At 40.3% G+C, this 27,015-nt stretch overlaps 2 protein-coding genes across 3 annotated transcripts in view; one reads left to right on the top strand and one right to left on the bottom strand.

Moving 5' to 3' along the window:
* Nucleotides 1-25,799, bottom strand: part of cmss1 (cms1 ribosomal small subunit homolog) — a 29,612-nt gene extending 3,813 nt beyond the window's left edge. For both annotated transcript variants that reach the window (XM_005475501.4, XM_005475500.4), the window contains exon 1: nt 25,659-25,799. In XM_005475501.4, coding sequence (XP_005475558.1) covers nt 25,659-25,707 — 49 coding nt within the window. In that variant the 5' untranslated portion in view covers nt 25,708-25,799. The remainder of the gene's footprint in view (nt 1-25,658) is intronic.
* On the top strand, nt 1,176-23,559 carry LOC102081076 (filamin A-interacting protein 1-like). Its single transcript, XM_005475499.4, has 5 exons — nt 1,176-1,578; nt 9,691-9,822; nt 9,944-10,114; nt 10,628-10,806; nt 20,054-23,559. The coding sequence occupies exons 2-5, from the start codon at nt 9,721-9,723 to the stop codon at nt 22,557-22,559; spliced, it is 2,958 nt and encodes a 985-aa protein (XP_005475556.1). The 5' UTR covers nt 1,176-1,578; nt 9,691-9,720; the 3' UTR covers nt 22,560-23,559.
* Nucleotides 25,800-27,015: the final 1,216 nt, after the last annotated feature.

Genomic DNA, 27,015 nt, shown 5'->3' with positions numbered 1-27,015 from the left:
TATTCATCAGGTGTGGCTGTGAGTGCACATTTCAGTCAGAACTACACAACTAAATGCTACCTGAGGTAACAACAATGCAGCAATCTCAAACAACGCATCTGGTTATATTTAGCCTCCCTGTTGCTACCACTTCTCTGTGCATTCCTCACATCTCATGCTGCGGGGTCACGCTTAGATCTTTTGGCATTTCTGGTTTCTTGGTGAAAAGCCTTTAAAACAGCTGTCGGAGTGAAATCAGCAGTAAATCAGAGCATTTTCCTGCAGTGTCCATCCTAAATGTGCTGTTTTATAACACTGGTGCCATTGCACTTCTTCCTCTGGATCTGTAATGTCGAAAACTTTTTTGAGCCAAAGCTTTTACATGGCAGTGTTTCATTACTGAAAACTTCAGATTACTTGGACTGTGTGGATGATAAATAAGCACATCCCATCTCTGCCAAATCCTGATCATTACCCTCAAAACTGCTTTTACCATTAACCATTAACGTGAAAACGAGAACTCTGATGTGTATGTAAGCTGACCTCAAAGTGATTTTTCATTGAACAGTTTGTGGAACTATGGTCAGCATTTTCCAGCACTAACCAGTATATGTACTTGCATCCTGTCATCTTCCTATAGAGTACTTTCAAAGTTAGTGATATTACTGGATTCAAGGTGCTTCACATGTACAAAGGATTCAAAGGAAATAACAGAGCTTGCTGTCCGATGTATATTTTCTTTACTTGATATATACATTTATGTTTACTGTTCATTCTCTTCACTGCTGCTGGGAGGCTTTTATGATGAAGCATTTACAGAAAACACATTGAATTTGTTGCCAAGGTTACAGATTTTTAAGCATTCCAACTTTTACCAATTCGGAGCTATAATGCTCTTTGAAGCTGAAATGAAAGAAGGGGCGTGTGGATATGCTCATATAATATGGCTGAGACACTTGAGCATGTCTCTGATCTGCCACAGCGGGTTTCCGCTCCGGGCCACGAGAACTGACAAAAGGCACACCGCATGCGAACAGTTGACCAAATTTTCTGCCTTGTTCTCTGATTTCCCATTTTACAATCAATTTTGCAGTGGTTACTATTAACTCCTTCCTTACTAGTGTGTGTGTGTGGGTGTGTTTTAAACACAATAAATATTTTCAAGGATCATTTAAAAAGGAAACTCTACACGGCCTCAATGATCCATCTTGCTCTTCCTTTCTCTCAAGGGTCTCTCTCAATCATTCAAACACCACACCCATTTACATGGTATCCCTCACAAGACCTTCATTCATCCTTGTTTTGTGCATTCATCTGTCCAGCAATGCACTCCTCTGTCTGAAAGACCACTCCCACTATTAATGGACCAAGCCAATCATTCCCCACTCCTACTCTTCTTGGCTCTCATCCTGTTCTCACACTTGCTCTGGACAGTTGTAAGGACAATGCCGGAGGATGAGGGGAAAGACAATTAAAGGCAAGGTTAATTACAGAGGCAAGGAAGCCTTTATGACAAAATGCTGGATGTAAATGGACCATAAATACAGCAAAATCCAGGCCTATATATGAAAAGGGGACGCTCTACCTGTCCCATAACAAGTAAGTGTTATGCTTCCTTTTGGTACAGCTAACAGCAATCTGAATCTGGCACTGTGTTAGTTGTGTTTACTAAGGAATAAAACAGGATTTAAACTTACTGCTACTCATTATTTGTTTTTATGATCACTGGGAAAAAATATATAATTATATATATGTGCACAAAATTTTTTACAGTAAAAATCTTAAACTAGTGATGAAGGTACTTGTGGTCACCGCATTAAATGTTTGCGCATGCTGAATTGACACCTATTTCAGGGCTAGGAGGGGGACTGGAAGTACACTACCTTGTGGTCACTTGAGACTGGGTTTGTATCTCTTCCTGGTTTCATGTCTAAGATGAATATAATAACTACTGAGTCCTAATGCGGGGCAGCTAAACTGAGCTACAAAACACACCATTGAAACCAGCTGTAGCTTAAGTAGGTCCCCCTTGTGCCACCGAAATACCCCCGATCCACCAAGGCATGGATACCATAGGACCTCTGATAATGTCCTCAAGTATCAGCTGCCAGGACTTTAGCAGAAGATCCTTGTAAGTACTAGGATAGAGGCTCAGGATGGTGTGATCAAACTGAGATCTGAGGGATGTGGAGACTGAGTCAACTTCTTGAATTCTTTGTTATGTCAAAACAAACAGGATATACTGTCACCATGAAGACTAGTTCATGGTGTATGATTTTCATGTGGGTGATGTATGTCAGAGTAACATGAATTCTATGACCCAAGGTCTACAGCAAAACATCACATAGATCATTATATTGTTCAGTTCTGACACTTGCATGTCCACTTAAAGCAACCGAGGTGGTTGGTGACAGCCAACAAGAGTACTCTGTACTTTCTGTGGGTGAAAACTATGATGCTCTGTGTGAGCTGGCTGTAATATGCTCTGTATATCACAGCCAGCCTTCACTTCCTACACATATTTTGAAACCTTGAGCCTCTGTCGTCAGTTCAGCAGTCATCTTTTCTTGTATTAATTTTAGTAGTACTTGTGGAGATGCCCTGACCATGTTTTCAATAATTTTGTCCCTGGTCAAAGTCATTCAGACCATTAAGCGTGCATATTTGTTTCTGCTTCAAGAACTGATGATGAACATTTTCAAACTTGTCAAGCATTTTAATGTGCAAGGTCATTTTGTTCATCTTGTGAGAACAAATCTTGCAATTATGTTTCTTTTCAATTGCTATTATTTTCCAATATTTGCACCGTCCACAAACAAGATTTATGTGCTTACATTGACTTAAAAAATGTAGCTACTTATTATCGATGCTAGAAGTTAACCAAACCCATAAATGAGCAAAATAGTTCTGACATGGTCATTAAAAAAAAAAAAAAAAAAAAACAAAAAAAAAAAAACCCTAAAAAGAAAAAACTATTTCCCAATCCAACAAACATTAGTATTTACAAAAAGCCATCTATGCAGTAATTTCTGATTTGGCTCATCCTTCATGAACTTTACTTTTAACGTTTTCTCTCTCTCTCTCCCTCCCTAGCAATTGATCCCTTTAACTTTTTTTTTTCCTTTCACAAGACGACTTAACATTTCTACATTTCAATTCATTCTTAATGAAATGCAAGACATGACCGCGAGCACGAAGATATGTTGAGATTGTTATCAGAAAGTTGAAAATTAGCTAGCTTCCTAAATATGCAGAACATTCAAAGTGTTTAGGTAATCTTTCCCATCTTTATAGTGCATTGGTTTTCACAGACAGTGCTACACTAAAAAACTTAATTCCGTACCTTAACTCTTTCCCCTTTGAATGCGTTCTAGAGGTAACCCTTATTTCCCTTTTCTGAACTGAGCTGTTTCTGTCATATTTCAGGCCTGCTTTCAGAACAAAATGACTGGGTGTGTATCAAAATTTAGTGAGGGTGATCTCTGACTATACAGCTTATTAGGGATACCCCTGGAAAAACCTGGAACCTGTTCCAATGGTTGTCAAACAAGGTCTTTATTGATATATATTGAGGTGTCAAAACTTGTCATTAACGGTGCAGATGAGGTCGTCAAATGTTAGGAAAGAGTTAGGAGTAATATTGAATTCATAGTTTGTTTCCAAATGAAACAACTTAGAAAAAGATGTCGGACATAAAAATTTAGTGGTCTACATAAATTAATTTCAGGGTCACATGAAATTCTTAAACTCCAGAAGTTCAAGAAAAGATCCCGGAAAGGAATATATACCTCAAGTGAATTCAGTGAATGAAGGGAGGCTGTGAGGCCACTGCCATCTACACCAGATCAGTACAAAAAATGATTATTGAATGTAAAACTTCCTATAAAATGAATGAGGAAAATAAAAAAGCCCTCAGTCTCAATCATCATCTGAAAGAGGTAATTATCTTGAGGAACCCCCAACTCTCAATTGCCTTCTTGCCACAGTCAAACAATATGGTGGAGTAACGAGGAAAACGCATGCTTTCAAATGAATAGAGCACAGTAAGGTTACAGCTCAGATAACCAGAGATCAGTGAAAGCTAATGCCTGTGGAGCAGAATCACATGCAGGGGAAATGGGGCTGCCTGGTAATCTTTAACGCCCGATCAATATGGATGACTGGTCTTAAAGGGTGGTCAATGGCGCTGGCTGGATGTAATGAGGATCAATTGACTAGCTCCAGGAAACAGTTGATTGTTTCAATTCCAGACAAATGGCACCCAGAATTCCTGTTTAAGGCTAAAATGCTCACTTGAGTAAAGCACCCTGCCAACAGAACTGCATAAAACCGAGTTGGCCATGAACCCAGAAATGCTCAGTTTTTATATGTTTGAATAAAAACAGCACTTTGGATTAGGAAGAGGGATCAGAAAAAGTATTTACTCTTTTCACCATACTCCAAACCCGATATTTCCATTACACGGTAGAACTTCCATCCCCACCACCAAAGATACTTTGAGGCAATTTTCTTGTAATGTTCATGTTTCTAGAAAAACAATAAGATACTTTCCTTAAAATCAATTCGGGACATGTTGAAGTAATCAATAAGTCATTTCAAGGCTGCTTGTTTGGTGTTGGGAGTTGTGTGGTTCAGTGGGTGAGCGGGCACAGCAGTTATTGGTTTTGAAAGCCAACAACTTCCTCTTTAAAGCCACAGTTTAAATATATGTTACCATTAAATCAATGGGGACTTTAGACAGAAGGCTAAAAATGAAGTGGACTGGTCAAAGACAGCAAATACCGAACAGGGACTGGTGTTCTGTCTCAAACACTTCTGGCCTGTTCAATCAGTGCATTATCCCAACACGCGAAGGTTTGGGTACATGCTGACATTTTGTTTGTAAGTAAAAGATTGGATTGTAGAACTAACTAAAACATGCAGACATATGTCTTGAAGGGGTTTGTTAGTACATTTAACCTTTTGTCAGTGGCAGGAATTAAATATCGCCAAGAGGAGGAGTAATGGGTGCACAGTAAGGTTGACAAAGAAAATTTCTCCAGAAATTTTTACAGTTGTTTAGTTCTACAAAGCAAGACATGCTTCACAACCACACACATACACACACACACTCCTATTAGCTCACGAAATCTGGATCAGTAAATGAAAGAACAGCTACACACACAATCTGGTATTTATTGCCTTCAGAGGGAACAGATGTTCACCAGCATTCAAGGCAGCTCGACTTGACCTTTACATAAAACCAGGCTTAATGTTAAGAGAACTTGGTCACCAGTATGTGGGATGTGTGTGTTTGTGTGTGTAGGAACGATCACTGTCATGTCTTATCTGACTCAATTACAGAAAAAAATCAAGTGTCTAATTCATTAAAGAGTCTTTACTGTGACCTCTACTGTCTCTTGTCCTAGAAGAGTGGTCAGTCATGAAAAATGTTTAATTACCTCATGTCAGCGAGGCTTCATTTTCAGTGCTGGCAATTGACTGATTGAACATTAAACTACACAGATCAAAGTTATACTGAAAGACCAACGTGCACGTGTTTGAGTGAAGCCAGTCCTGGCTGGCAGAGAGTGATTGTAGCTCCAGAGGACATTGCTAATCAGAGATAGGAAGGGTATGTAAATAAGGCAAAGCTTTTAAGCTTTTACAAGAACCAAATGAGAAAACCTCTTCTGAACCAGGACCACATACTGCAACCTGTACTGGTACCTGGTACTGTACTTAGTTAAAAATCATTTATTGCTTCTAGATACCTCAGTGGCAGGTATCACATGGCTGATCTTTACATTTATTCTATATTAATAATCACCAATAAAATACTCATTCAATGTATGAGGAATCTAGCATCTGATCTCAGAATGAGGGTAGGGGGCTGTCTGTCTGTCTGTCTGAACAATCCTGCACTACCACAGAGTCTCGTTGAACAAAAATGACTCCAGAAGGACACGGCTTACGTCACAACAAAATAATGTACACTGTATTTTATGAAACCACTGGCTACTAAATGGCTGTTGTTTTGCTCTCCGCAATTATGGTTACCATTTGATTTATTGACCGTTTACTGTTATGTAAGAAAGACCACCCACAAGAGCTAAACCATAAAACAACACAACTCAAAACAACGATTTGGAAAGAAGACTAACACCATTAACATTATTTAGGACAGTAAGTGTAAAATGTGAACTCACAGCACAGTACTGCATTACCTCATGGCCCTAGAAGGGTCTACTACACTCTCTCATTTTAGTTGACCAGCATCACAATAATTAAACTGACTTAAATACAGTCAGATATCAAATGGCATATAAAATGTATATAAAAGTGAAGAACTATGATAAAGCTTATGTCCAAAAGCATTTTAAATTAACAGTAATTCAAATCAGTCACAAAACAAAACATTAAACGCACTTTATGCTTGAAACATTTAGCATATGTAGCCTAACCACACTCATAATCATAAAGCACAACAGTTGCATTACTTGTGACAAAACTGATTTACAGACTCTTCAGCACTCCGCACCCCTCTATCTAGCTGGCTTGCAAACTGTATAATTTCTCAGTTATACCACTCTTGAAGTACTGTGCTCTAGCCAAAACACACATCAACCATACCGAATATGAATTATAGAGTGCTGTGCCAGCTTGACCCTGAAAACTGAAGGCCAAAGAGGACTCCAGCACTCAGACTGATCCAGCCTCCCATGACAGGTGGATATAAAATGGATGTGAGCTGCCTGGTGAGAGTGAGCAGCTGAAGCAAGGGCGTCAAAATTAAATTACCCGGGGGCCATGGACCAGGTTGTATTGCCAAAAACTGTAGTCATGTAGGCTTCCATTATAAAAGAGCTGTCTGTAAAACTAGCTGCTCAATATGACTGTGCAGGGTAAAAATGGATGATTTTAACTGTGACCACTAAACCAACTTATAAGTTAAGAATCATCAGCCAGAGAAAAAGTTAGAGAACAGACAATTTGTTGCTTCTCATGCGGCACTCATCCTCTGTCTGGGTAACAAACCCCTCTCCATATATAGAAATGGGGCAGTACTGAATGTTAACACTGAAAACCATATTTTTAATCCAACAAACAAATACCTGCGACTTTTACTGAAAAATGATCAGGGTACAGGGATGGGACAGACATGACAAATTGCCTCCAGATAAATGGAAAGAAGATGAATGTCCAGAATCTCAAAAGATGTGCTAAAAAACTAAACTGTGTGTCTGAAATAAAGTTAAAGCAGTCCACTCAGAGTTTCATTAAAAGTGGCATATATGTGACAAACCTCACCCTTAAGGAATTTTTAACACATGAATGGAACATGCTTTCGCTCATTTTCCTTCTCGCCTCGGCAAGGTAATGTCTAGAACAGTCCAGGGCTGTGCCGCATGTGTGAATGCAGCTCTAGTTTGGAGGCCAATTACACAGCTGGTTGGATAATACCAAGGAACAGGTGAACGGTCGTTGTTGTTGGTCTGTGGACAAATTTACTGCAAAGATACTGCCCGTATCTGCCTGTGACCACTTGTGGCTAGGACAAGGTGTTGTGAATAAGATTAATTTTAGGAAATGGTAGTGGTTTATTCTGAGGGCAGCCAGTGCCCTCTTGGGTAGAAAGGAGCGGGCAGGAGGGGTGCAGGCATGTTGCCCCCGGTGGTGTTCGGATAAACAAACAGAGGCACAGCCACATGTGAGGCTGCCAACTTGCCTGCCAGCGGACTGTCCTCAACAGGGCAGACCTGGCAACCATTATTAAGGCTGACTTTGGCTCTGAGCCACAACTGAAGTACCGAGGTATTTTCACATGCCTGGCATTGTGTGCGAGTGTGCTTAGACATCAGTAAGCATGTGCAGGTCTAGACACTGTGTGGGCACTAAAGAAAGCACAGCCTGGCTCGTGTCCGTGTGTGTGTGAAAGCGAGAGAGTGAGAGCAAGAGAGAGCAAGTGAGGCGTTCCGGCCCCATCGCTATTAATCAATTGAGTGCCAAGGGCAAGGAAACAGCAGCACGTGTCATGACTCGACTTGCACACATTAAAAGCACCGTCGGACGGGACGACAAAAGGAACAAGAAATATGTTAATGCTCATGTTCAAGGAACACAGACCCCAGGCCACTACAGAAAATGTGTGCCAAAGCTCACTAACTCACATCAGACCCTCTGCATTTATCTGAACCTATTCAAGATGAGTTATAAACTTTCCCTTTAGTGCACAAACTCAATTCCTTCCATCATTCAAATCTGGGCCTCAGGACAAATAATATCAAATTATAATAGGATATGATAACTTTGTAGTCATGTATATTGCAGCACTCAGCTTTCCAATTTTTATCTACACTCCCAAACAGCTGTGCTGAGTTTTTATTGTCCTTTTCTGTAGCTAAATGTCAAGGGAAGTACAAAAGAAATGCATCGACAGCCCAGACAGCTTCATCTGTCTTCCTAATTGATACAGAGAAGGCATCAAGAGGAGGGGAGAGAGTTTGAGATTGTCACTCACTCTCTTTCCAGACCAAGGGCAAGAGAGAAATACCTCAATGTGGACACCTTCCTTTAAGTGAGCCAGCACTCTCACAGTGATTTAGTATCTGAAAGATGTTATTGGCTAAAGTCTGCACTAGTTAAAGGTTGTCTTTTTTTCTGTTTGGTTTGTTTCTTCTTGCACAATGTTTGTCTCTTATGTACCAGTGCTCACCTTGTTTAGAGCCTCAAAGTTGCTCTCGGGCCTTGATGAAAACAAGCAGATGCTGCCTGTCTGTGTGCTTGTGTAAGAGGAAGAGCTACTGAGAAAAATAAAGACTCTTACTGCTTTTCTGTTCAATATCAGACTTTCTAACATGCACCAAAGAAAGGTATGAGAAGGTATAGCTGTCTTTAAACAGACATACTGAAAAAAACAGAACAAATCTGTGGGCACTTTAAATTTTTAATTACTTACTTTTTCTTAAGACACAAGGACCTTCAGTTATTCATCTAAAAAAGAAATGACCAAATACTATAGAATAAGGACTGTTCTTGCCCACAGGGAGAACTTGGGCCTGAAAAGCAGAGCTGAAGAGTAGCGAGATGACATCATCTTTCACTAATATGAACCTGATTGCTTTCTGTGTCTCGGGTGAGAACATACAGAAAGTTGGCCGGCAAACAATGTTTAACTTATGTGATTAGCTTTAATAACACACACACACACACACAAACATATGCACGCACACACACACAAAGTATCTAGATATATGGTCAGTAATCACTGTCCTACTTTATGGAAACATTTAGTCCATTTTATCAGCCAAACTAACAGCAGTTGCTGTAAATGTGCTAAGAGTAAGACTATGAGATGACATAAGCTGCACGCAAAGTAATGCCAGGCGCGGGCCTATCTATTTCAGTAACACTAACTGTTATGACAAGAGACCCCTTTGACTTTGGATTAGCTCATCAAAGCTTATATGATCTGCATCACTTACAACAGCCACACAATAACCACTTGTACTGTAAAAACAACTCATGACCTTGTTTAACTTCTTTCATGCCAAGCATATATTTTTCTTTTTCACCAATGTTCAGCTTTCACCTCCAATCATTTCCTATTTCTCAACTTTTCCAGCTCCACGACAGACTTCACATACCCCATTGGTAAAAGCAGCAACATTTCTTCCCATCTTCAAGGTTATATAAAGAAATACCTAAACGTCTGTCTTTTAACCTAACCAGGCTCTGAAAATCATAATTGAAAAGGACAATATGCAAGAGAAGAGAGACAGGTGGAAGGGAAGACACACAAGAGAAGGCCTGTCCTGTGATGACTTGCTGTTTCTGCTCAGCATTTTGGAAGGGGAACTACAGGTAGGATGATTTACTTCATATTGGATTTGCATTTATTTTGTAGTTCAGTCTAGCTCTTGTGAACTCATGAGAAGAAACTGAAATTAAAGCCACCGTTCTTCTGCTGTGTTTGTTGAACCAGGCAAGGGATGAGGTAATTGCTGTTTTGAAATCAGAGAAGACAGATTCAGGTCTACTGAGGACCCACTATGGTTTCAGCAGACAGAAGATGGTGCTTCATGCCCTGCGGATAGACTCCCTCTGGGCCCAGCAGGACCACTTGCAGGATGTGTACGAAAGACCTAATGCTGAGGTACTAACTGCCAACAGAAAGAAAGTAGACACCATCTGGAGCAGATAATCAAATTTAATGAGATGAATGCATTACTGTCTGACAAAAGAGTGTCTATTACTGCTGCATCATTGCACACATTTGTTAAATTGCAGTACAGGTGTTGCATGTTGTGAATCTATCCTTCTGCCATGGTTACAAATCGGTAAGTGAGCACTTTTTCGATTAATTTCTACCACAGCGAAGTGGACTGGGTGGCAGCAAAAATCTTGAAAGAAGCTCATCAAAAAATGCCTACTATTATAATGTGGGCAGAATAATTCTTGTTGCTTTTACATAATAACAGCTTTACTCATCAGATTTACATACTATGTTGCATTTTGTAAGCGCGGATGTTTGTATTGTGGATTTGGTCTTGGTTTCAGAACGGCAACAGGAGAGAACTTTCTCCCTGTGGTTAACTCGACAGCAAGTCAAGGTAAACTAAAGTTTTACTCTTCATACCCATTTTGTTTTCCCTTCCCCCCCTCTTAGCTCAAACACTTGGTGGAAGCCCACGAGCATTCCTCAAAACAGATGATGAAGCAGCTTCAGGAGGTTACCCGCTCTCATTCTGACGCCCTGCACAGGCTGGAGGAAGAAGAAAAAAGCCACAGGGCTTTGATCCACAAGAGCAACAGCCTTACCACTCTGCTGAAGCAGGACAGAGAGAGGTTTGTGCAGCAAACCCAACACATGTAAATGGATGCCCAAGCAAAGACAACACTGATATTTTATATTTATACTCCCATGCTGGCCTATATTGAGGCTAGGCTTATAAAAATATCCACCAATTCCTTTCAGGAAGGGAATGTTACAGCAAGCTAGGAAAGGCTAAGGGATTAAAGTATTTCAGTACATTGGAATAAGACCTGATGGGACAGACCTGAGCTCTGATGTACACTTGTGAAGGCTTAAATTCTTTTAGTCTATGTTGGTCTGTAAAGCTCTTCATGGCAGAGTGAGTGGCTGCTCCATCTCAGCATTTATATATACACACACATATGACCTTAAGACAGTACTTAGGAGTTACTCCACTCAGACACAGTCCATTGCGTTCTGGACTTGGTTAGACTTTGTGGCCAACCTGGCTCAGCTCACTCCCCCTTGTAAACACATAAACATGCACTCACTTGCAATTACATGTAGAGGCTAAATTGGCACTCTCATGCCCCATTCAACAGCACAACACAGTATAGGCTAAAGGTTTCTTCTAAACTAAGGAAATGTGCTGAGGGTTTGTTGGTGGGTAGAAATGTTCCCTTACCAAATAGAGACCGCATTTAGATGTGGCCTACGGGTGAAGCTAGGTCTAACATGAAGGTGGTGACTGGTTCTCCTATGCAATTTAAAGGTCGTTTTGTCGAAGTTCCCGGTTGTCTCGGTTCATGTACCACCAGCGTCCACTCTGTAATCTAGCTGTGTAGAGACTGGACCCGCACTGGGCTTGCAGCCTTGGAAGGAGACTAGTTGTCTGCTTCTGCAAGCCAAACTGAAAAAAGGCTTTTACTGATCCACCACAAGCATATATGCAATTAAAGACCAAAAATAGTCATACCAGTAGAGTGATTAAGTTCACTAGAATTCTCTCTCTTCAAATACAATGTGGAAAGCTAAAACATATTCACTTAAAGAGTCTGTGGTTCATCTTGGCCTAATGATGATTAATACATGAGTAGATGGCATGTCTGTGGTCTGTCTGTAGCCCCGTGTGACGCATTTATTCCTGAGTGTTCATAACGTACAGGTTCTTTCATCTCTTTGCCCGCTCTCCTTTCTAAATATCTAAAACATCATTCTTTATTAAATAATCTAAAGCATAATCCGACTGAACACACACCTACGCTTTCTTAAAAGAATGATCTTAAAAGAAGGAGACCATAAAAAAGGAGCAATATCTAGCTGCCTCTCCAGTGAGTCCCTCGTGGCCTGGTCAAGTCTCCAAATTCCACTGTCATGAGGAGCAGCTAGTGCTTGTAGTCCTTGTTCTGATCTGCAGCCTCTGTGAGACGGTGGAGCTTGAGCTCATTCATCTGCAGGATCAGACTCTGGAGAAGTAGGCGAATGATGGTGGAGGGCCACGACAACAGTGAGATGGGTCAGCAAGCCAGTTGGCAGGGAATGACGTGATGGAAATTATGAGTCTGAGTCACCAAATGTTCTTGGCCAGGAATTAAAATACCTGGATACACTGTCCAACTAAAGTCTGTGTGGGAAACACTGGTTATTGACTGGTTCACTTCCTACCCTTTCTTTTAGGCTCTATTTGTCAGTTAAAAGAATACTTAACCGTTTTGATAATCGGTTAAGTGTTTCAGTCTGCTTTTAGGCAAAATACCAAACTCTACCTTGTAAAATCTTCTGATTTTGTAGCATTTTACAGCATTAAAATTTGCTCTACTCTTAAATCACAGTGGTGAATCACAGCGGATGGAGCCAGATATTTGATTTAATGCAGATTTTATGCTGGTTCTTGACGCAACCCTGCCATTTATCCAGACTTGGAACTGGCACTAGGAGTACACCAGTTTCAGACTCCCTGAGGATGGGTTTTCTGTCTCTGGCTGGTCTCAAACTAGGGATGTTTAACGTGTTGGGTATCGGTCCAACTGCTGAATTAAAGAAATTAAAAAAAAAATAAAATGCACGACTAAGATTATTTTCAAAATAAATGTATTCCAAAGGTATAGTTTGTCTAAAGTGCACAGGTTTCTATTGCCCTTCTTTACATTCCTGACTGCACTTCAGCTTCTTTGAGCTTGGCTTAAATAGGTTTGAGCCGAGTTAAATCTTGCATTTATCCCCTGGGTAAACAACATAAGGCACATGGTGATACGCTTGTCCCTTTCATCTCTTTCCCAGTCCTGTCTGTTTTTTTCTTTGCTTCTTACTTTGCAGATGCCTAAATATTTAAACGAGAATTTCCACTCTTACTTCAAATCCTCTTCAACTATCTTTCAATCTCACTCTGTTTCTTCTCAAAGTATATGCTCCAGGCCAAGAAAGCCACACAGCCTGGCTAAAAATCGGCACCCCTCACTTTTTTTTCCCCCTCGTTTCCCTGGAAAAGTAGCTCCACCAGGTGCCATATGCTGAACAGATGACTTGTTTTAGCCATAATTTAATACAGAAAATTCAACACACATCGTATCACCACTTTGCGCAACAGTATGTGTCAAAGGATGATTAGATCTTCACGTCACTATGCCATTGCAGCAATCTGGCTGTTCCAACCTCAGCTATCAGAACATGCTCTAAGACTGTGTGTGTTTCTATGGTTTATTACTGGGCTGACAGCATCTCAGCATTAACCGCACACACATGTTCAACATACAAGGGACATCAATGCTCTCATCTGTCCATTTCAGTTCAGAATCATAAACTCTTCATAGACTTTACTCAAAACCCACAAAGCACTCTTAGAGCTATCATGTTTTCACTTTACAACTGATGTGGCTTTCTCATCAATACATCATCAGTGAGCACTACAGATGCAGGAAAGGAATGCACATGATCTAAAAAGGATTATTTAAAACAGCTCTATGAGGCTGTACACTTGAGTCCTTTGGGTTAAATTCTCAAGTTAGCTAAAATACTTTCATCCTAACATGTTCATTTCATATGCTCAAAGGGACAATGCATACATATAACTGTTCCATGTTTATCACCTTAGTTTAGGGTGTTAGCTTATATTGTTTGCCAATTAGCACTACAGTCCCCCCCCCCGATATTTCTTTTCCTGTGTTGAAATGCCAAAGGAGGAGGAGACTAACCAGAAGAGCGAGGTGGACAGCCTCTGTAAAGTCAAATTAGCATATCAACAAGAATTAAAGTCAACCTGAGTATCTGGTACAGTTTTGGTTTTCTTCCTTCATTCTTTGTTTTTCTAATCATTTAGTCCATTTTAGCATCATAATAACATCCGTTACCAAGTGAAAACTGTGGCCTCGGGTTTAAAGACGCTGATGTGTTTTCCAGCTGCAGCACATTCAGCTGCAAACTGTTTAAGTGAGTACTGGGAGTCCTCCTGGGATGGTGGCTCTTTATCACCTGCCCGATGCCTGCCTTCCTCGCAGCTTCTATGCCTTCAAATCTGGCTACAAAATTTACAAAAAGTAATAGAGGCAAGATCAAGCCTAGACCAAAGTTTAACACACACAATAAACAGGTCCAAATTATTGCAAAGAAAGTAAACACGCCTTTCAGTTCAAGGGTTCAGGCAATGTATAGCAAGGAGAGGCAAACCCTGGTTTTCTCTGTGGAAAGCCCTGCAGAAACCCTTGGGGAATCTGCATTGTTAGTCTACATACCACATGTAGACTTATTTAGTAAACTCAAGGCTCCTCAACGCAACAAAAGCCGCAGGAAGGTAAAACATTGGTCTGCTGCACTATAGCCTAGATGAAACCAGCCATTCAGCCTAAAACCGAGGCTCAACTATCATGTCTGAACCCCTTTTTCAGGACTCTGGCAGAGAAAATAAAAGGCAGACGGGAAGGGTGATATCCATGTAATTGGCACACACTGTCCAGTCCCTTTTCTTAAACAGCTTGACTCCAGACGGTGAAACTGTGATCCCATTAGGGCTAGCATCAGAGCAGAGCCTTGGTGCCCATTCAAAACAATGCATCTTAGCTGGTTAATCCAGCATCAGCCTCATGTGTAAAATGTCTGTAGACAAAAGGAGTTGTTTGATAAATTACTATTAAACACAACTGGAAAGGAACTGAATAGCCTCTTCTGTTTTTTATTTTATTAATTTAACACTGGCTAAATGCACTGGCTGCCAACTCAACACAAAGACTTGAAGTTTTCACAAAGAGAAGAAGAGGAATCTTTGTATTTCACATTTGCTTTCAAGCCAAGTTTTTCAGGTCATAATGAAAAGTCTTTAACTAATGAGGTATTGTATTACATGGTTAATAAACAAAACATTTTCAGAACTTCATATCACATACATGCAACAGATGTGCTGTTGCAAATGAGACCCGCGGCAATCCTTGTACAACTTTTTATAGTTGTATGAAGAACTGAAAATGTTATTCCTGTATTACCTGAATTACTAGAGAACCAGGAGAAAAGCAACACAATAACATGGCTGTGCCAAAGCAGAAACCCGCAGATGTTCTGTTTGTCCCTCATTCAAACGCATTCGCCATCTGCCTGCTCAGCCAATGAAGTGTCAGAAGATGTTCATAAATTATCAGGATCTGGCAGTGAATCAACTCAGAGAAGAAGCACTACCCCGATCACAAGCTGTTGGGCCCATTTATTAGCTATAGTGAGCAGATGAGGTCAGTTTAGTCATACTTTCAATTTTATTAAACATTTAGATAAATGAAGGGAAGAAAGCCAAGAGCGACTGACTAAGCAGCTGCTTTTCTTTCTGTACTTTCAATGTGCCATTTATATGACCGCTCTTAGAAAAAAGAAGGATTTGTCAAATGTGACAGCCTTAAAAAAAATGAAGAAAAAGAAAAGTGTCCCTCTGCATGAAAATAGGAGCTACGAAAACAGAGGAGAGTGCTACACTCGGATAACAGACATATTACATATCGGCATTTCTTGGGTGTGTGTGTGCTCTTTTTTCCCCCCTTTCCCCCAAATATGAGTTTTCAAGAACTGGATGAAATGCCAACTCCTCCTCTATGTAAAAGAGGACCTCATGAACTCTGATATGGGAGTTGGTATGTGCATAGATATTCAAAGGAATGAGGAGGATTTCTTTCTCACTAGAGAAATATCTCAAATCTCTCTTTCCTGGCAAAATAATCATGGCAAAAAGCAAGTTTGAATCTTATAGTATTTATTATAAAGTATATAATTAAGATAGAGTCATTGTCTTCCATGGAGGTAGAAGTAGTAGAAATGGTTTTACTGATAAAAATCTTCTTAAAATAAATGCAAAACACAAGCAATGCAACTTGGCTTGGCTTTTAATCATTTCAATATTACTTTGATCTAAAGTTGAAAAAGTTCTTTTAAGTGTCGTAATTTCCAAAGCATAAAAGGCCACTTTTGATAGTGAACATATTCTAAGAAGGCCTGGCCTGTAAATGGCCTGTATTTGTATAACGCTTTACTAGTCCCTAAGGACCCCAAAGCTTTACACAACCAGTCATCCACCCATTCACACACTGGTGATGGCAAGCTACACAGCCACCCTGGGGACACTGGCGCCACCGGGCCCTCTGACCACCACCAGTAGGCAACGGGTGAAGTGTCTTGCCCAAGGACACAACGACCGAGACTGTCCAAGCCGGGGCTCGAACCTTCCGATTACAAGGCGAACTCCCAACTCTTGAGCCACGATCGCCCCCAGTGATGGCAAAGGTACTTTAAATAGCCAATAATAAATCATCATAGGTGCCTAGACTTTTATCAACCAAGTCCTGTGACTCCACTTTGGGTATCCTCCCAGTTGGGCAAGACCTGTTTTCTACTAAGGGGCTTCAAGTAAGGTGTGAAGTTTTAAAACTTGGAAAATTGACTTTCAACTTTAACTTTCTGCATTTTGGTTATCAAATTAACACTAAAATCCCAAATGAGAACAAAGGAAAATAACTGTAAATCTCAGATCCAGAAATAAAGCAAAAAACAACAAGGCTGTGTGTGTCTTAGGTGGCTACTTCATGGAATTTTTTAAATTAAAATTCTGCTTGTGTCGTGTTAATTACCCAGTGGCACAGTACAATTTATAATGACCACTGAAGACCAAACAAGTCTGATGACTCATGAACTACCTGTGCTTAGCTGCTGCCATTTTGTCAGCTAGACTTTATTAAAACAGAGCCTAAGACAAGAGGTCTATTGATCCTGCACTAAAAAAAACAGAAGAAAAAAGTTACAATTTATGCAATTAAGGGCAAGCTAAATATTATAAATGCCACTCAGTGTTTTAATAAAACATGATAATCTTCTTCAACAATAAGTAATCACCATTACAAACCAAAAACAATTAGAAATGAAATGTTATCAACCACAGCTATCTATGCCTTTAGAACAGGCAGCCACAGTTGCCATGAAGCAATTAAGGGATTAAAGCAAATACCAACCAGGCACAGAATACCGCCTTACATCACCAAGTTATGCAACTTGTAGAGTCTGTTATGAAGAGGAGGTTGTGTCTCTAAATGGAAGACGTTCACATGTTAAACTATGACACAAATGATTTGGGATGGATTCTCTGCTGACAGAAACAGCTTAAATAATTTTTGTCCATTGCACACACATTGCATGTGTGATTTCTTGTTTCTATACCTGACCTGTATCTAAGTAGTTTTAGTGGGGTTTAATTTGGCATGCCTCATATGAAAAGGCTTGTGAACATAAATGTCTAAAAAGTGAAGTTTAAGTGCACCTTTTTGGCTGTTTTCTAAATTCTTGTGAGACTGCGACATGCCTCGTGGGGAAAAGGCCTCTTTTATTTGAGGCCTACACGAGTTTGCTCGACAGATGGAAAAAAGAAAGTACCACCAGAGGTTTATTTAGCAGTGAAAAATTGCAAATAAATGGAGGAGCAAAACCTATATTTTTTGTTTTTGTTTAGCACTTTCAGCACAATCATTTATAAAGCTTAAATATTAACACCTATTTATGATCTTTGTCATTCCTGTGACAGATGAGACTAACTGCAAGAATAAAGGAGTATAACCACACTATACTGAGCATGCAGTTCATGACTTGAGTAATCAAAAAGAAGACATAGATAAAGTGAAAGTTGATGATGGGATGAGAAAGGGAAAAAAAGATTGGCATTTTCATAACTAGAAGTAAAAATGTAGAAAGAGAAAATAACTCACAAAAGAGAAAATGTGGTGAGGAGAGAGAAAGAGAGGAAAGAAGAGGGACATATGGATGCAATTGAGGGCTGATGAACTGATGATGTCATCTCCCAGTCAGGTTATCGGGCCCCAGGCAAAGCTGCTACAACTCACAAAACATGTTTTTTCCTCTTGAAGCATATTCAAACTCCAAGCACACAACATATAAACTGGTCTGCATGCTTCTGGGACACGCCAAGGCAGGTTAAGCATTTATGTAGCATGGTTAACATGTTCAGTTAAACTAATCCTGCAAACTGAGGGTGTTATCCTTGCAGATTGAATGGTGATTGAAGATTTTTCTTTGCGCGCGCACACATACACACACACACACACACACTCCTTCCCATTAGCCTCTTTGGCATTGCTATACAATGACCTCATCTGCAGTGGGCTGAACTCCAGAAAAAAACACACACAAACACACATGTTCACACACACAGAAGTAGAGCCTGTACAGTCCCATATATGGACTTGCTGATGATGTAATGGGCGCCACTGACTGCAAGAGAGTCTCAGTGTGCGGAGCACTTCTCATAATGTTTGGTTTTCCGGATGGAACGTTCACATCACTGGGATCTCTGGGAAAGGGAGAGGTAAAAGAGTGGAGGCAATTTATTCTTTGAGGATTTTTTTTTCCAAAAAGAAAAAAAAAAAAAAGGACACGGGCCAGCTGAACTGCACAGGTAGGAACGAAAAAAATTTGTTCTACAGCGAAAAGATGCAGACATGCATTTAGAAACGTTTCCCCACTTTAAAACCAGATTTACAACTGCTAGATAAGCTGATAAGGATAACGTCTCTATTGGCTAATTCTACACAGATTAAACAAAGAGATTGCTTTGCAACAGAGTTGTTCAAAAGGTATCCAAGCTGTTGATTTAGACGTAGAAAATGATTTTGAAGATTTTGCTTTTTGCAATTTTCTGCATTTGAGTAATGTGTTGATTCCTTTTAAAGTCAAGAGAAACAATATAACAACTCATCTTACAGTAAAAGTGAATGATCTTATTAATAACAGAAATACTTAACAGCGAGTTCATAACCATCTATTTGTTCCACTTACAACTATTTAAATTGTACTAATTAAACTCACTCAAACCACACTCCAAGATTAAAGTTGTAAGAGAAACATCTTAATTAACAGCGCGCTTGATTCTTTTCACTAACACAATGTTCAGTCTCATATTTTAGACTTAACACATTAGTAGCCTAATATTTAAAAAGAATTAAACAAAAAAACTCATTAGTTTAAAGACAATATAGAGGATCTGGAATTATACACAAGTAGAGCTAAATGCCTGGACTACACTGTCACTGTTTTTATGTTTGCTTGTTTTAAAAGATTCTGCTATGTGAACTGTGGATATACCTCTAGAGTGCAAAATAACATGACACAAAAAGTCCAAACTCTCCGATTCCAAACAGTAAAAATACACCGGTGACAGATCACATTGGAGTATATCCCTCATGCACTAAGATGACAAAATACACAGTATGAATTAATGCTTGTACAGAACTCGTGCGCATCTGGGGGAATGTGAGGAGTGACAGCACTTGGTAAAAGTAGCCAGTCTGTAATTACTTTAAGAACAGAGGGGAATTCCTGACTCTTAGCTTAAAATGGGGTTTACATTTGAGGTGCACAGAAGGAGGGTGATTGGATGCAGCATTGAGGGTACTCAAGGGTAAAGAAACTTCTTAATTAACAAATACTCCCTGCCAAGGGACCATCTGCCATGTGAGTCAAAACATCCCACAGAATGGCTGTTGCTTTGAAAGAAACACACAAACATAAAGAAATATACACACATGTCCCTCATGTTGTACATTTCACAGGAATACACAGATGTGCAAAAAAAAAATCCTCCTTTGCTTCTGAGGGAAACTGAGTGGGCAAGAAACTGTTATTCAGATTCTTCTGAAAAACAAAATAAATGTTTATGCTGGAAATACACAACTTAGGACATTTTGTGAGTTCAAGAGGTTAGCTGTAAACAAAAAAGTGCCCTTTGGGGGCTGAAATGAGTCAGTTACACAATGAAACTTGGCCGCATTATTCTGTTTGACAATACATTTCAATTCTTTTCCTCTGCAGACTCAAGCTGTTGCTTATAAAGGAAAGAGAGTACCAGGAAATTAAAGAGAAGAAAAATGAAAGAGAAGTATCCATTCTAAAAAAGGAGCTGACCGAGCTGAAGGCTTTTGCACTGCTAGTTGTAAAGGAGCAAGAGAGACTGAGCAAGCTGCTGGAGAAGCAGAAACGCTGTACCAAACAACTGACGGCTATCACTGACCATATCAAGCAGAGGCTTAGTGCTCCTAGACGAAGAGCAAAGGTGGGGGAGGAACTGAAATCGCTGCATATCGGGGTTGAGCTCCACAATCAAGTTTCCCTCTTCCACGAAAGCCAGAACAACATGACAGCCCTAAGCCTCCTGTCAGAGGTCGAGGTACTGAGGAGAAGGGTGGTGCAAATGGAGGGGAAAGATGAAGAGCTGATACGCATGGCGGACCAATGTCGAGACCTGGACAGCAGACTAGCGAAGGAGACCAGCAACTGCCGTAGCCTGAAAGCTGAAGTGGATAAACTCAACAGCAGAATTAGTGAACTGGACAGGATGGAGGAGGCTTTAGGCAAGAGCAAACAGGACTGCAGCATCCTAAAAAACAGCTTGGAGCAAGAGAGACAGGTCAGCAAAATGCTTTCTGATGAACTTGACACTTTAAGGCTAAAGGTAAGAGATCTAGAGGCTGTTGAGAGCCAACTGGAGAAGAGTGAAATGGTCATCAGACAGGATCTTGGCAAGCTGAGGTCACTGACTGTAGCGTTGGTGGAGGACAGAAAAGCTATGGCTGAGAGGCTCCGACAGGCTGAGGAAAAACTACATAGGAAGGAGGGCAAAAGAAATGAGCATGGCAATTTGGCCACAATGACAGAAAAGCTGAGAGAGGACCGGCTGCAGGCACTGAGGTCTCAAGTGGACTTGGAAGAAACAATAAAGAGCATAGCAAAGGAAAAAGATGATCTCCTGGACAGTCTGAACAAAGAGGAGGAAAGAAACAGAGAACTACAGAATAAGGTAACCATAATGAAGAAGAAGTTACAGGTCTTGGAGAACAGGAAAGAAAAAGAGGACAAATACTCATACAGCTCTATCCCAAATAACACTGCCTATTACTGCCAAACTGAAGACAACAAAGTTAAAGAACTGACCCGTGAGTTAGAAAAGCTGCAAAAGAGACTCCAGGATAAGGAAGTGCTGGAGGGAGAACTGATGAAACTGGAAGAGGACTTTGAGTGTCTTGAAAAGAGGCTCCATGAGGAACAGACGAGGACCCAAGCTCTAACAGAGGAGCTGGAGGTGACAAAGAGAGAGCTTTCAAGGTACGAGCAGGCAGAGAAGCAGGAGGTCAACCAGGAGCACCTTCTCCTTTGCCGCCTTCAGAAGGAGCAGGTTAAATCTAGACTCTTAACCAGAGAAGTAGACAGCCTGAAAGAAAAACTCCAGAAGCTGATGGGAACAGAAGAATCCATTTGCAGGATGCAAGTGGACCAATCCACACTGCAAAGAAAACTGAGCCAGCAAGAAGCCAAGAACAAAGAGCTGGCCAGAGAAATGAAGGATCTTACTGGTGAGCTAGACAGATACAGACACATCAATAGTGTGAAACCCAGTGCCAGCAAACACACTGCAGTCCATGATCAGACCACCAGAGGGGTACAAACTGAACCTGCACAGAGCCTGCCTTCTGACTATCGGAGACACAGCAAGAAACTAGATGAACAAAATGGTGACACAGACCCAAACCATAATGTAGAGATCATCAACAAAAGGAGCTCTCCTGTCAACAGCCTTAACAGCTTAAACAGTTCGAATAACAACCTAAGCCAGGACAGCAGCCACTCAGGGGCAGAAATGCACCCAACAATTAATGGAGAAGTTATGATGTTAACACACACACCAGGTCAGCCACTGCACATCAAAGTAACACCGCATCATGTCCTCAACACAGCGATGCTCGAGATCAGTAGCCCAACTGGAGAGACAGCATCATCGTACACCAGCACAGCCCTAATCCCGACGAGTGGAGCTTCACCCAAGCAGAGAATTACCATCATCCAGAACCCTAAGACCCCCACTTCCAGCCCTGACCGTGCCATCTCCCCCCTCGACGGAGCAAACATGTCTCGGATGTTGAGCCCAAATTCCTCACGCTCTGTCACACCCGACCACAACAGCTCTCCTATTCAGATCGTAACTGTCAGGAGTTGCTCTCCGGAGCCAGCAGAGGTTACAGATCAGACCATTTTCTGCAAGACACCTGAACAGCAGAACGGCTGGCACCATTCGAGGTCCAGTACCCCTGACTCAAGTCCCAGTATCATCACAACAGAGGACAGTAAGATCCACATCCATCTGGGGAGCCCATATTTCCAGCCCCGACATGGTATGACCCACAACTTCCCACAGCCCATTGGGCCATACTATGTTCGACATGAACAAAGAACTCAAGTACTCACTAACGGCTGTCATGTAAAAGGTGTTGGAAAGATTACAAGTAGTATCACTATATCCCCTGCTAGCTCGCCAGGATCATAATCCTCAAATGTTACAACAAGCGGCCTTTGTATTTAGGTGAAATACAAATATATAATATGTATTTTGCAAAAAATATGTCCTCAGTCATCATTTTAAACTCTACACAACCAAAATAATTCTGCAAATGAAAAGTATTTTGATGTATTTGAATGTTTCGTCATGTTTGTTTAATGTGAGCCTTTGTAAAGCTTACTTTATTTGATTACTGTCTCAAGATTTATTGACTTTAACAACCCTTCATTGTATGTCAAGTGCCTGTCTAAGACATAAGTGAGATGTCAGTGTTTCATTAACATTCCTTTTTTTCCCTTGTTCATTAAAAGTTATCTTGTTTTCTATGTATTCATACTGAATACTTCTCAGAGGAACTGGGTCGCTTGCCAGTTTAAATGCAAAACAGCTGGATTTGGGAAAAAGTGAGTGCAAAACAGTGCTTTGATGTTTGATGAATTACTGGAAGAAAAAAAAAAAGCTTTATATGTTTGCTGAGCTGGGTTCGACTCAAAAACCTTTTTTCCCCCTAATGCAAGGAAACTTGGAACACTTGGTGATGGAGGAGGTGTCCCGGTTTAATTGTGAATTGACCACTAATTTACTTTTCAGTAAATATTGTGAACTGTAATTGTTATTATTAGCATTTAACTCATTTCAAAGTGACAAGTGATCCAATTAAATCGTTTAAAAAAGGTTTAATAGATACATTTCCACGGCTTTCCTGTACTGTGAAAATAAGCAAGACCCCCAAAGTATTCAGCATGTGTCTCCTCCTGTCACACAAATATCCCAATGTATAGATTAATGAGGCATTGTGACACCATACTGATGTGCTTACTTTATGATTCTACAGCCTGTATGATGTAGACAAAAAGTAGTTTTGGTTCTCAAAGCTCCACTTAAATTCAGCTAAACAATAATTCTGTTGTTTTCAAGACACCTATTTAAGATTCAGATGAAGCATACTAAAAAAAAGCAAGTGTACTGTTGAAAAAAGTAATGGAAAATTAAATCCGTTATGAAAGAAGAATATCCACACGAATAAGAAATTACTGTTTATCTTGGAGAAAACACAGTTTACTGCCTTAGTTTCCGAAATAGCACAGATAATCCTCACACATGAGGCGCAGTGATAACTTCTGCAAAAGCTCAATAAGGCTGGAAAAACACACAAGTTAAACAACAGCAATCAATTTATTATCTGTAATTAGGTCAGCCGATTCCTTTAAATAAGCCCGCATCAACCCTGAAACCATAACGGCAGCCTTTGCTGTTTTAAGTGAACACAACACTTATTAGATATTTTTAAGTGCAACATGACAAAATGAACAGTTACACAGTGTGGCAGAAATAAATAGCCTAAGACACTTGAGTAAATTAAATCTAGTTACCAAGTCATGATGAGCTGTGCCTTCTAAATAGGAAACTAGCTGACAACACTGGGGGATACCATTACATGTCCTGTGGGGAGAGACGCTGGCAGCAAGCCTACAAATAGTGTGTATCTAACAACAGTTGCAGAGAAATATTAATGTGCAACTTGACAGGGGCTCTCGTGAGAATCTTTATTATTGGTTTGAGAATTTGGCCACGAGACACATCATCACAAAAAAGGAGAAAAAAAATAGAAAAAAAGCAGGAAAAAGTTGTACTGCTTCTTGCAAATTGCTGCTTTATTCTTAAGACTTCAAAGTCAATCCCATCCTCCGTCTAACAGACTTCAACTCTCCTTTACAGCCCTGTCAATTTTCTGTCAGCCTTGCAGCCATTTCTGTCAAGCAGCTCTGTGATATGAACGCACGTAAGGACGGTTATGCCAGGGGCAAACCTACAAAAAGAAAGCGCTGCACAAATCACTGGACATAAAAACACACATGGGTTTACATAAGTAATAGCATGAAAGGTTGGAGAGTATCACCTGTGCAGATAATACATTCTGCTGAAGCGTTTCAAGGTGATCACAGCTCATTGCCCAGGACACATGGAGAACAGGCAACTTGCAGAACCGTTCTCACTGCCTGGTCATGACTTTCATCATGAACAAATCCTAACTTTTATGAAAGAATACAGATTTTACAGAAGTGGCCAATCAGCCCCAAGAGGAAACTGTAGTAAACAAATAGGCAAACACTAATAAATTAATACATGAGTAAAATATATGTAATATGTAAGTAATAGATCAACTAATCAATTAAAGACTGTGGCTGATCTGTAAACACATAGATGTTTATTATTTTAAAGCAATCTGAACACCTGTATAATATTAAAGGGCGGTATATTGCATTATATAAATAACGTAATAGGGATCAGAAATTGAACCGAGGCTGGTATGGCTCAATTCAATGTATTTTACTGACACATGCACTAACTCCTGGAATATTGAGTTTCGTTTCTGCGTGCATGTTCGGAGACAACAAATGCAGAAAACGTGAATGAACATATTCAGCTGAAAAATCACTAATGACTCTCGAAAATACAGCATCATGCTCACATTCCAACATGATCGCTACACAATCAGGTCGTTCGTCCTAAAACAGCACGACTGCCCTCTTTTGGTATGCAGAGTGCATGAAGCTGTTCCAGAAGTAGCCGCAGGGAACTTCCTGTGTTGATATGTGGCAAGAAACGTGGGTACAGCCCACTGAATGCTTAAACCTATGTGTGTAAGACAGTTAACTTTTAAGTTGAAAGAAAGCGAAGGGCACGATAGGAGACACTAGAGCAACTTTACCGGTCCTATAACCTCGTTTTCTGCAGTGACCCACAGATAAAAAACACAGAGGTGAAAAAAAAAAAACACGTGTTAATACACCCCCTGCTAATAACTACTGCGACCAAGGCGGATAATAACTAACCAGCCGTAAGTCACACTTAGCACTGCTTTGTCTTTACACTTGCCGCTAAGTGTACTTTAGGTTAATGTTGCAAAAATGTACCCAGAGGTTAACAGTAACTCAGACTGCTGTGATTGTTGCTAGCTAGCGTTAGCTTACTATAGCCGACAATTTTTTGCAACAGCTCCAAGCTAGCGTTGTGTTTCCTTAGAATACACCAGGACCTCCAATACAACAAGAGAAGTCAAATGTACAGGGTTAAGCCAAATACCTGATTTGTACTCGTGTTGCCACCACTCGTCACCCAAGTCGTCACCCATTTTCTTTAGCTAATACTCCGTCCAATCCAAATATACCGCTAAGAGAGCAAGCTAGGGTTGCGTTCACAGTCAGTAGGATTTTTAAATGTAACAAAGTGATACAATACTGACAAAAAGACTCGCTGACACGCTTTATACTGCAGGCATACATGTGTGTTTATGCCACATACAAGTTCAGTATTTATAAATTTTTCGAAGTTACAGTTGTTGGCACCTTTTTTCCTTTGTGGAACGCCCATTGAAATGTTACAGTATTTCAATTTATGCTAAGAGTTTTTCTCTCACCACAAGATTACTAAGTGGTTCATTGTTAAATAATCTCTGGGACTCTTAAATAAAGGTGGTTAATATACAACAACCAGGTAAACAAAACTGGTCTCTACTTGTGCACACATGGCCAGTGAAGGGGCCTCGGCCTCAGGATCCCTAACTATCAGAGAGCGCATAAAAATGAACAAGATCTTATGATGTGTCTGGGAGCCACCCCATGCAGTGACAGTCAATGTATTAAGCAAGTTGCTATTCCTTTTTTAATGAACAAGTGCGATTTAATAATAAAATTACTGTAATTCACTGTAATATTATAATAACTAGCCTAAAAAGATAGATATAAATATGAAATAAAAATGAGGTCAAGTTAAAGATGAGTAAAAAGTAAGACTGTGCAAGCAAGTAGTGCAAACTGCATTAATAAATTATATGTACACTATAAATCTGAGAAACAGCTGCAAGAAGAAATCAGTGCAGTATTTTCTGATTAAACACTGCAACATTTTTTGGCGCTTTAGATACATCACACAGTAGCATGAGAGAGGCATGTGACTGGCCTCAAATTTATTCTCCAGCACAAATAAAAACAAGCCTAAATTTGCAGCAATGCAAAAACATAAAGAATCCTATCAGCCACAAGAAGAAGGGGTTATAGCAACAGATGGTGTTGGGCCACAATTTCAAAATTCTGGACTCATTCTAGAATAAACTTTAAATGAGGCAGAAGCAGCTGAGACAGCCTTGCCACAGGACAGTGGGAAGTTCTTCAAGATGCTTTGAGCAACCTACCTGGCAGGCACCTTAAAAACAGTGCACAACACCCAACTTTCATTTGGTTTGTTTTTTTTTTTCTGCTTCTTCTTTTTCTTTTCACTGCTTCCTTTAGGGGTCGCCACAGTGGGTCATCTGCCCCTTGAACATCCTCCTCTGTCAAACCAACACTCTCTTCATCCTCCTTTGCTGCATCCACAAATCTTCTCTGTGATCTTCCTCTTTTCCTGTGAGCAATAAAAACAAAAAAGCACTAACTTCCCAGAT

The sequence above is a fragment of the Oreochromis niloticus genome, linkage group LG16, assembly GCF_001858045.2.
Source record: "Oreochromis niloticus isolate F11D_XX linkage group LG16, O_niloticus_UMD_NMBU, whole genome shotgun sequence".
NCBI lineage: Eukaryota > Metazoa > Chordata > Actinopteri > Cichliformes > Cichlidae > Oreochromis > Oreochromis niloticus.
This window is presented reverse-complemented; position numbering and strand designations above follow the sequence as displayed.